The sequence below is a fragment of the Symphalangus syndactylus genome, chromosome 15 (assembly GCF_028878055.3).
Source record: "Symphalangus syndactylus isolate Jambi chromosome 15, NHGRI_mSymSyn1-v2.1_pri, whole genome shotgun sequence".
Classification (NCBI taxonomy): domain Eukaryota; kingdom Metazoa; phylum Chordata; class Mammalia; order Primates; family Hylobatidae; genus Symphalangus; species Symphalangus syndactylus.
The window spans coordinates 93,720,831-93,732,839 of record NC_072437.2 but is presented as its reverse complement, the minus strand read 5'-3'; the positions used below and the strand labels follow the sequence as shown (position 1 = coordinate 93,732,839).

At 37.8% G+C, this 12,009-nt stretch overlaps 1 protein-coding gene across 4 annotated transcripts in view; it reads left to right on the top strand.

Annotated features, from left to right (window-relative positions):
• Positions 1–12,009, top strand: part of FLT1 (fms related receptor tyrosine kinase 1) — a 196,848-nt gene that overhangs the window by 63,559 nt on the left and 121,280 nt on the right. For all 4 annotated transcript variants that reach the window (XM_055244574.2, XM_055244575.2, XM_063619208.1 and 1 more), the window contains exons 7-10: positions 1,536–1,710; positions 2,656–2,773; positions 4,897–5,066; positions 5,499–5,658. In XM_055244574.2, the coding sequence (XP_055100549.2) occupies positions 1,536–1,710; positions 2,656–2,773; positions 4,897–5,066; positions 5,499–5,658 (623 nt within the window). The remainder of the gene's footprint in view (positions 1–1,535; positions 1,711–2,655; positions 2,774–4,896; positions 5,067–5,498; positions 5,659–12,009) is intronic.

Below are 12,009 nucleotides of genomic sequence, written 5' to 3'. Positions count from 1 at the left end.
TAATAGAAATCAAATATTCTCCGTAAGTGCCAAGAGGGAAGAAACTTTTATCCTGCTAACATTGCTACTGTAAGTAAGAGTATCTACAACACATGTATTAAATGCTAATAATCTTCTAAAATAGCACTGTCCAGCAGAACTTTCTGTGATGGAAATCTCTTGTATTTGTGCTCCAGTACTGTGCCACTAGCCACATATGGCAGATGAGCACTTGAAATGTGACTAGTGTGACTGAGGAAATGAATTTTTGGTTTCATTTAATTTTAATAGCCACACGTGGCTGGTGGCTGCAGTACTGGGCGAAGCAATTCTAAAACACAGGATGAGTTCTTTCCCAAGTCAGAAGCAATACCAGTGTTACTCAGCTTGACAAAGCGAGTAGTACCTGTATAAATAGAGCTGCAGAAAGCTCCCTCAGTCTGTTATGTTAGAGGACTAGTTCTCTGACTTTTGATAGTGGCAATTGACTTTTCTCTCTGGTTATTGCTGAGAATGAAGAAAATGGCCTCAACATGTGTCTGTCTGTTCCAACGGGGAAGTAAAAGGACAGGTGGGTAGAAGTGTATTAAACGTGGCACAGAGGAGAACTAAGCTCAAGACCCAAAAATCAGTTCTGGACAGCTCCCAAAGACATTTTTCCATGCTCCTCCCCTCCACCCCCTATGACTATGGGGAAGGATTGAGAGGTGGAAATAACTTATTGGTTGTAAAATATAGTGCTTTAAAAAAAAAAGGAGAAGGCAATGTGATCTTGTCTTCTCAAAACAGTGAGCAGGACTGTCATTGTGGCCAGGTCAGATTGCAGAGCCTAAGGCTAATAATTCTTGGTCTTCTCTGAGACAAACCTGGGACAGCACCTTCCAAGTCTTGGTTAAAGATCCATTTACTATGATCTAGCCGACATTGGCAAGCATTGTTCAAAGAGTGAAATAATGAAACTATAGGATTATTCCACCTTAGTAAGTACAGCCAAGACTCATTATATTTTCCTTCATATCTCGTAGGGACAAAAAAGGAAACTCACACGGTGATTTGGTGAGAGAAGCACTGTCATTCAGCCAGACACTAAGGCTTATGATTGTCCATGTTTGTGTGTGATATCTATGCCTAGGGAACAGGTTACTGTGTAGAGAGGTGTGTGTGCCAGAGGAAGGACACTAGATTTATGCTCAAAAGACCTCAGTTCCTAGCCAACTTGGGCCAGGGTGTCACTTCCTTCAGTTTTTTTCAATCAGTAAAAGGGCAGTCAGCCTGCCAATCTCATTAGGTTGTTGGGACAAACAATTGAGATAGTATATGTGAAAGTGTATTTGAAGAAAATTAAGTGCTAAATAAATCCTGCTATGCTACATATTTGAAGCACCTCTAGACACAGATGTAGTTTCCAAACATTATGCTCTAGGTGGATTTGACATGATTCTTAGTATAAAACAGAAGCTGTTGTCAAAGTAATGATCTAAGAAATGTTAAAATCCTATATAACTTTAAGCATGAACATTCACTCCTTCTACATTTGTTATACATTTTCTTTCTAGAAAAATAAGAGAGCTTCTGTAAGGCGACGAATTGACCAAAGCAATTCCCATGCCAACATATTCTACAGTGTTCTTACTATTGACAAAGTGCAGAACAAAGACAAAGGACTTTATACTTGTCGTGTAAGGAGTGGACCATCATTCAAATCTGTTAACACCTCAGTGCATATATATGGTAAGCATAGTTCAGCGTTGCCAACTCATGCTATGCTTTCTAATCATTGTAGATGTCTGTGTTCTCTAAATAAGTCAGTTTTCTGTTGGCCAAGAGTTACATTATCATGAATGAATACGACTTGGCCATGGTTCCCTCCTCCCCCTGTCAAAAAGCAAACCACATTAAGTACTCTTTAAACTTAAGACTTTTGAATTGAACAGAGTCCTTTCTTTAGATGTTTATTATGGCTAATAATTCTGTTAGAACCTAATATATTTATGAAATTCTTAGTGTTCTTTATAAACAAAACAGAAAAAGATGATGAGTTTTATCTTTATTATCTAAGAAAAATTTGTCAGGTACTACCATGAATTAGAGAAATAAAAATATGATATGCTAAATCATTTAGAATTAATGCTATTTTATCCCTGCTTTTACTCTCAAGGAATCCTAATGTTGTTGCTTAATTTCAGTATGCAAATTATATAAAGAAAATGCTTAATGACCCTATTTCCATTGCTGAAAAGGAAACAGTGTGGAGGGCAGAAACTATGGAACAATTCTATCAGTAGCCTTTATTTCCTTTTGTCTTTCTCCAGTTGATTGTTGATACCAAATTAGTTGTTTTAGGGTGCACAGAGCAACTTTTTCTCAGATTTTTAGAAATATCTTCCCACTTCTTTGTTATTGTGATAGAGATATTTAAGGTGTTTCACTTTCTGTTGCTCTGCCACTGTTTTATGTTGCTAGGACGTGATACCATTTGATTTGAAAGGCGTTCACCAATTACAGTGCTTTTAAAGTATCCTATTCATGATCAACATTTGGGCTCACTGATAGGCTGTATCATAATTCAGCTCTGTTTATTTACTCATTGATTACACCCTCCCTGAATGAGGCCCTAAGGTTTTGTTTATGGAAATGTATTCTTTTCTAATGTATTTATCACTTCTCCTTTCAAAGATAAAGCATTCATCACCGTGAAACACCGAAAACAGCAGGTGCTTGAAACCGTAGCTGGCAAGAGGTCTTACCGGCTCTCTATGAAAGTGAAGGCATTTCCCTCGCCGGAAGTTGTATGGTAGGACCCTCCTTATTTCCATAACAGTTTAAGACATGCTTTGTAAGTGGGAAGCTGCAAGAGCCTAATGACTTGAATTCCTGACAAAATACTGAGAGACGTTCCTCAGACAGCCCCAGAGAGCTCAGAACTCTGTAGATTCTTGGGTGGTGGAGGTGAGAAGGACTGGGGAAAGGCAAATAATGTAGCAAGGTAAGCAAGAGATGAGGTTTGTTTGAGTGCTCATTTCAGTCTAGTCTCTCACTGTGGCTAACTTTCTGCATCTCTAAACCTTCCTATGATGTCAACATTCTTTGAATGGGATGTGTTGAGCAATGACTAGGAAGCATTTTGAATATGTAACATGCTCTATTAACCCTGAAGAAGTGGGCTCTTGTAATGAGAATGCTGAAAATAATTCTTTTATATACAGCTGGGTTGAAAGTTCCAGTCTTGTTTTAAAATTAAACAAACATTAATAGAGACAAGACTTACTCATTTGAAGAGGGGGACGATGGGGCCTACTTGAACTAATTAAGTTTTTTTTGGCTAGAAGGATACATATTCAAAACCTCCTTCAGCAGTTGTTTTTTAAAACACTAGTACAACACCTGATGTAAAACAATGTAATCTGTTTGTGATCTGCAATCATTTTACAAAATTACTGTTAAATGCCAATATATTTGGCTCAAGTCATTACATTTTAAACAAAGAGTATAGTACAAAACTGATTAGCAAAACAATCCATACAATAGGGATGTGGTGCCATTTTAGAATCTCCCTAACCAGAGCTGATTTGGCTTTCAATGTCGTATGAGGGCAGTGTTTGTTTGCAGTTCCCTCAAATACTTAATAGGGAGTTAAAGAGAAAATTTTAACTTTGTACTATGTCTTCATGCCATTGCAGTAGAAAAATGATCTTTTTTGCTTCAGAATATCAAAAATGTTTAGTAGTAAATTTTTAGGTTTAATAGTAAGTTGAATAGTAATTTAATGACTCTAGGAGGTACATTCACTCCTCCAGTGTCTGAGAGCACGCTCATCTGTTAGTGTGGATTTCTTCAGTAACTAAGTAGCAAGGGCATTAAAAAAATTCAATCCACCATCAAAAATGCTGACTTGTTGATAGGAAATAATCTAAAGTAATACCAAGACAATATTTGTAATCACAAAGTGTAGCATCCTCATTTTAATTACTTTGGATCTGAGACACACTAGTGATGGGAATTTGTTTGTAGGACTTTATAATCATGCACGATAATGAACTAAGTTCCCAATATTAAACCTTTATACAGAACACAAGAAACTCCTAATGGATTAAAATTGCCTATTTAAAGAACTGTGCATTTTAATGAAATCATAGAATGTTAGAGTTATAAGGAAACTTTTGAGAACCTCTAGAAAATTTGAGAAAATTGGAGCCCAAACTGGTTAGTCATGCTTGCAGCAGCCTGCAGTGAGTAGCAGAGCCAGGTCAAGCACCCAGGCCTCTGACTCTCGGTTCTGTGTGCAATAGAATGATATCAATGCATCGATTCAGTATTTAATACGTTTTTAAAATTTCTTTAAGTTTATGGTTTCTGTTTTTTTTTGTGCCTTAACTGTTCTTCCTCAGAGGAAAAATCCTGATAATCTTGATTTCACTCTAGTTTTTGAAAGGGACAACTGGTGTGACCATTTATAAAACTAATAAGAACTCCACATGAGACCACAATAGGAAAGTCTATTTTTATTTTTATCTGGAGAAGTGATCTAGTTGATCTGACTTACAATGGCCCTTATGCTGCTCATGGAGCCTCGTGGAAAACTCTGAAAAACATCTCGGATGGAATCAGAGCCCCTGCCTCTGGGTTAATACTTAAGTCACAGTGGCCACCAGTATCCCTGTGGGCACACTAAGCTACTGCTTTTCTGTCTTCACTCGCTTTATTTCTTCCTCCTTGCCAATAAATATGAAGTGTTACCCAGTCTAAAAATCATATCTGCCTTTACTCAAAAGTTAATGCCTACATTTTAAAAATCAACACTGATGATCAAAGGTTTGAAACTGGTCAACTTGAGCTCAAAAACTTAAATGACAGTGTTATCAAAGTGATATCGAGAGGCTGTGTGAAGTGACTTACTGGTCATGTTTTTAACCACAGGTTAAAAGATGGGTTACCTACAACTGAGAAATCTGCTCGCTATTTGACTCGTGGTTACTCGTTAATTATCAAGGACGTAACTGAAGAGGATGCAGGGAATTATACAATCTTGCTGAGCATAAAACAGTCAGATGTGTTTAAAAACCTCACTGCCACTCTAATTGTCAATGGTAAGTTTGCTGTTCATACTTTCTTCTGGTTCTAGTAGGCAACAAATTAGTGAACATTTATGAATTCAAAAATCAGCGTAACAACATCAAAGATAGCAAAATTTCAAATAATCATTTGAAAAAACACTTAACGTTAAGTTCCCATCTTAATGATCTCGTGTTTGTTTGTTGTATTCCATAGGCGGCATGATCTTTTATCACTGTAATCACAAGGTACATACCATGGAATCAAATTATTAATAATCTCAAAACCCTGCTACTATTTTTAAAAATCTGCATTTTCTTGACAAATAGGAGGGTTTATTTGTTTTTTGTTTCTTGTTTGTTTCCCTGACATCAAAACCAGTGAGAATGTAGTCCTTCATGTGTGGCCCAGGAGAAAGTCATTAGAACTGCTCTTGACTTCCGTCCTGTTCTTCATCTCCTTTCCAGTGCAACCCCAGATTTACGAAAAGGCCGTGTCATCGTTTCCAGACCCGGCTCTCTACCCACTGGGCAGCAGACAAATCCTGACTTGCACCGCATATGGTATCCCTCAACCTACAATCAAGTGGTTCTGGCACCCCTGTAACCATAATCATTCCGAAGCAAGGTAGGGACAGCCAGTTTTTTTACTAACTTTCAAATACTTTTTGACACCTGAAATTAAGATTTTTTAATGGACGCAGATGGGAATCTGCAGATGGGATGTACTGTATATTTGAGGCAAAGGCTCTCCCTGCCTTGGAAAAAGGTGGGCAACAGCTACTCTTCTTTCTTACTGAATATACCCTACCATTGGCTAACAATTTCATAATTTTTCTCTCTAGTTTACAGTTTTAGAAACACAAGCACAAAACTAAGGTCCTCCCATGAGCCGTTATATAAGGTCCTCCCATGAGCTGTTATATGAGGAGACTCTGGTCTCCTGTTTCTCAGTCGAAGAACCCTAGACTTTGGTGATACCACTATGTCAGTTGCATTAGCGTTCCCATTTTTCATTTTATATTCTTTGGTTATGATCCAAGTTCTTCCCAACACCGATGATCACTGTGTTTCCTACTTCTGGGCTTTGCTCTTCCATCTGTCTGAAATGCACTTCCACCCACTGCCTGCCTCCTAAGAGGGCCTTATTTATCAAACCCCATGGCTCAGCTCTTACGTCACCTTCTCTGTGAACCGTCCTGACTGCCTCATTCAGAATCACTTCTTCCTCCTCAGTATGAACAGGACTTTGTTCACGCCATTGTTACATCACTTGATGCGCAAAGGTTTGTCTCTCTCTAAGCTAAGAGCTGATTGAGAGCACCCTTGTATCTTTAGGCTGGGCCAAGGCTGGCACACAGTAGATGCTCAGTGTATATTTGCTAAATGAATACATCCCAACCCTCTGCTAATTGTGCAGCATTTCCTTGCATCCTGTTGATAACTGAGCCTCGTTTGCTTTTTCCTCTTTTTGTTTAGTCTAGAGGGATGATACTAAGGATAGTTCATGGGAGCTAATTTGAAGAACAGGAATAGAATTGATAGGTGCAACAATAAGATATTATTGAAACTGCCCAAGAATTATTATGCCAAACTATTTTCCTTATTACTTTTAACTCTACTTGCAGAGTGTTCAGGATTGTTATTTAAAAAAAAAAAAAAAAGATTGACAGGAAAAGTAAACAAAGCATAATCCTAACATAAACAGATAGAAGTGGCTATTTGATTTTCTAGATTCTTCCCACAATTCAAACTCATTTTGCTTAGGGTGTATTACTCTCAGAGTGGAAAGTTACTGGTGAGCTATGGAATTCCTGAGAAGTAGCTATTTTCCACACATCTGATTTCTCATTTGACTGTCATTTTCTAAGAATAGAAATAGAGAAGACTTACAAATCTTAAATATCTTCTTTACCACTGTGAATGTTTAACGCAAAAGACAGTGAGATCTACTGAAATTCTATACTATTTTGCAAATTTGGGGTATGCATCAATATTTATGGACCCATCCCTTTAGGGTCTTGACATATGCGCCAACCTAACATGCAAATAAATCAAAAAATAACTAAATAATTGAAGCTATTAGATTTGGATAAAAGTGTAGAGTTGAATTGTTCTGGAATAACAGAGCCTTTTCTAAATATATTTAAATTTTGTTTTGGCAATATTAAATCTAAAATTTCTATTCTATCTAGGATTGGAACTAGTAACTAAGTTAGAAAATAACAATTATGGTGATAGAACATAATATTATAAATTTGGCTTTAAGTGATGCTAATAAAATATGGTTTGAGGAATGAGGCCACCTCGAATGGAACTTTGTAAACATTAGCTTTCTTTCCAATTTCTTTGTGGTATATGGGATCTTTCTTCTCTGTAATGGAGTAAGTTCACCAAGTCCTGAAAACATGTCTTACTCCTTTCAGAGTGGTCTCAAGACTCAGAGCATTACCTTAAATGTTAGTTGGCCATTTGAATTATTCTCTGTTCAAGGCATTTTTTTTTTTCACTACTTACAAGACTGATCAGAAATGAAAGTTTAAGGTTGCATATGCTTCATTTCTTTAATACGTTGCTGCTTGAAATTATCTGCCAAAAATGTACACATCTTTGATGTACAAGAATGACAGCTTGATGTACATTAGTCAGCAGATATTAATTGAGTAGCCTACCTGTGTGAGGCCCAGATTTGGTGCCTGGTGGTTAAATCAGTACAGTTAACTTAGAAGTGTTCCAGAAATATATGTAGAAACTTTGTACACTAGAAAATAAACAGAACTACTCCTTCACCCTGTCAGAGAGATGAAGCTAAAATTTATAGATAAATGAAGCCCTCTTTAATTACCAAAAGTTCTCAAATATGTGTTTATATAAACATATTTATATACACTTAGACTAACTTAGATTCAGTTGTAGACAAGAATTTTAGTAACACATGAGTAAGAAGTGCTCCATTGCACTTATTTTGAGTTATATGGTAACATATTTGCATACTGGTGTCTATACATGATCATCAAGAGATTGGGTGACTAATATATGCACATTACTCTCAAATACGTAGAGTAATTCCTGGCATTTAAATTTTAGGCTCTAGTGAAAGGGTGTATCTGTATATATCCACGGCCAAAGCATTCGTTTAGTTTGAGGACAGAATGTAATTGTTTAAGGAGCTCAAAACTATTAATTGGTTTAATATGGCCAGACAGTTAATATATCTAATATAGAAAGAGGGTCAGACCTAACTCAAATTGTTTAGTATCTTAGAGTCTAATAAATAAGTAAATATGTTAGTTATTATAACTACTGATAGTTCAACTAAAAATGTCACCCTTTAAAAAAAAAGTAGTAAAATGTGTTATGAAAGCGAGCTAAGTTTTAACTGAGTAATATTGTGGTTTTCGTTTTGCCTAGAATTTGTTCTTATAAAACATTAGGTATAAAAGAGAGGAGGGAAAGGATGATTACTTTTAAACTCATGCAGGTAATGAACCAAGAAGAAATTAAGCAGAATCTTTCCCCTTTTTAGTTTTTTTTTAATTAAAAAAAGGAAAGTGGAGCCAGGTGCAGTGGCTCATACATGTAATCTCAACACCTTGGGAGGTCAAGGCGGGAGGATCACCTGAGGTCAGGAGTTTGCTCTGAGCAACATAATGAAACCCCGCCTCTACTTAAAATACAAAAATTAGCCAGGCGTGGTGGCAGGCACCTATAGTCCCAGCTACTCAGGGACAATTGCTTGAACCTGGGAGGTGGAGGGTGCAGTGAGCTGAGATCGCACCACTGCACTCCAGCCTGGGCAACAAGAGCGAAACTCCGTCTCAGAAAAAAAAAGAAAAAGAAAGAAAAGAAAAGTGATAAGAAAACTACGATATTTCTTTTGAATATTAATAACACCAAAATAAGTTACCAACACTGAATGAGGTGGAATATTTTATTTTTCTCATCCTCAGTCAACTGGTAGACTTCTAAATAGATATTCCTAAACCTGCTCCCATGAGTCTGAGCAAAAAGCCAGAGAGCATCATAAGGATATTAAGCATATAGTGCCTTCCACGTGTCTGTAGTTTGCAGCTTCTGCTCATATAAAATAAAGATAATGATATACACTTCATAGAGAGACTATGAGGATCGAATGAGGTAATGTATTTAGAAAGTTACAGAGCGCCACAGATTTGCAAGGTTGTAATCATTGCTAGCGTTGGGGTACATTTCTTTAAATAAGACCTGAGAACCTTTAATGAACTTACAGGGTATTTCTGCCTACTATAGAGCTAGTTTCACAACAGTGAGCAGTTTTACCAAACATTTCTGAGAAATGAATGCAAATTATGGAATGTAAAATACAGTTTTGTTGTGCTTTAAAAATAGTAATTTAGTAGGTCTGGGGTGGAGGGTGGCTGGGGAATTGAGGAAAATATGACTTTTCAGAAGAAGAAAAATTAAGGAACTACAGAAGAGTTAGGCAAAAGTAAAAGGAAGAGTAAATGGAAGGGTGTCATGAGGGAATGAAGTAATTCTCCCAGTTCGTGTAGCCTGCCCCATTCATTGGTTTCCCATCATGAGAGGAAGTGGTTCTGCCCTGTGGGTTGACTGAGGCTGGGGTGGGCTGAGTGGGCATGTGGGGGAGCTGACGCCTGCTCAACCAGTCCACTTTCGATTTCTAGAACTTCATGTTCCCCCTGCATTTTGAACAACTAAGTAGTACTAGTAAACCCCCCAAGGACTGAGCTCCGCTTGATCTTACAGTCCTCCGTGAACTCTGCCACAGTACCGATGCAGCCTCACAGGAGATACTATTTGGATAAGATTGTCCATGGCAAGGAGGTTGGTTGGTTTCTAAAGGAACAATAATAATACAGGACTGGAGGGAAGGGGACCTTCTCTGGGGAATGGAAAGGGTGGATTTCAGGAACCTAGGAGAGGTTAGGGCAAGGACAGTCTTGGCATAATCAGTTTGTACTGCAGATCACTATTTTCTCAGGAAGAATCTAAGATGTTGGAAGGCTACTTTTCTTTACGTGTGCTTGAATACCAAGGAGACCCTCGGGTAGCTGACTGGAGAATTGTGTGGCTTGAGTGGGTCTTTGCGCTCATCTGTTCCCCACAAACAGGGGATGATGGGGGGCTTTTGCTGATCTCCTTCCTGGTACTCTCATGAGCTCTGATCACCTCCTCCATGGATGTCTAGAGTCCACCTGGTTGTTTCTGGATTGTCTTTTCTTCTTTCTAAAACTAAGATCTGTTTCTAAAATGTTGAATGTGTTTGGGTCTTTGATTACTGCAGTTTTATTTTGAGAGCACACATTCTTTAGATCACAGTCCAGTTTAATTCTCTTCTCCCTATCTAACTATCACAAATCATAGTTTCAAAGGAATAAGTAACACTGATTGATTATAATAGACAGAGTTGTACCACATACTATGTTATTCCCCTCTCATGGAAAAAAAAAACTTAGGTAACATTGGGTTCTTTGTGAAAAATCTCGTTTTCTTTATAAGCTATCTCTGATAACTAGTCAAAATATGTAGAGAAACATTTCTGTCTACATTGCATTAATATTGCTGACATCTTACAAAGCAACTTGGCACATCACTGATATTCAATCTAAATATACTGTCAACCATCTGCTCATCATACAAATATTTATTAGGCACCAACCATGTGTAAAACATAAAGGTAATAAATACCACTTGTCTTTAGCATTTATGTTTGCATTATATAAGATTAAACATATTTGGTGATTACTTAGTGGATCTATATATGTATCTGCAAAATATCTACTACATCCTCCCAAGGATAGAGAATTGGGAATCAAGGAAGCAAGTTCTATTCTTGGCACAGTCCCTGACTTCTGTGTGATCTTGGCCAGTTCTTTAATCTGTGTTTCTATTTCCCCTTCTGTAAATGGCAATGGTCGTGCTTCCCCTTTCCTATCATACACAGCTATGAATGAGTTAACTTAGAAAATCACTGTAAATTGTATTTTCTTCCTTCAAAAAGGCTTGAAAGTATTTCCCAGTGTTTGCACACTGATGTTTCCCTTCTGTTTCTTATAAACTGTAAGGCAATTTGACCATTAACTCTGAGGATCGGTAACAAATTAACAGAAAATTTCAACTTATGAAAGTAGAATGGCTGTCAGAAAAGTCTTAAATGGAGGTACAAACTCTGTGATACAGAACTGACTCTGTGATTATAATGTTAATAAGGGCCCAGTAAGGAAAAAAAAAAAAGTGCAGCAGCTCCTCCACCACTGGGGCCAAGCCGTATTTTCTGCAGTGCCAACCTGGACCACCTTGCCAGCCTCGATCCAGCCCACACAAATGAAGGCATTCTCATTCTCTTTCCAGTGAGCGCTAAAGCTTTGCCTGCTTTATTTGGTCTTTTTCAGATGAGTCCGTTCAGGGTGTGAAAAATGTTGGGTTCTCAACTCATGGAAGGTTGAGGGAGAACATTATTCTTTTGACTTTCTTAGATAAAATGGTGGGTTTTCTAAGAAAAATCTAATAGACATACATGGACTCTCAAGGAACTGCTTGCAAAACTCTAAAGTAGGTCAGGACTGGAGTCTAAAATAATTACATGCTTTAGAAGTTAACTAGAAAATAATGTTTCCCGCCATTCTCAATGACAATGTGACATCTCATGTCTGAAACACTCTTCGTGTGCCCCAGCAGTAGAGTACTATGGGGGGGTGGGGTGGATGGTGTCAAGAGAAAGCTGACCACTTTAAGAGTAAGGGTGGTTTACTGCCTTCCATCCGGGGATGGAGGGGTGGGGTGGCCTACAATATCAGAGAAAAGCAGAGGCATCTAGGAACTCTGAGAAGGGCTTCTGAGAGGGGCTTGCCTAATTGCATTTCTCTATTGTTTACGTCAGCAAATTGGCAAAGAAAGGAGGGCCTGAGTCATTAGGGATGTGTTAGGGGTAGATCATTTGGGGGAAACATAGTTTGGCACATCAGTGGGGTATGTAAAA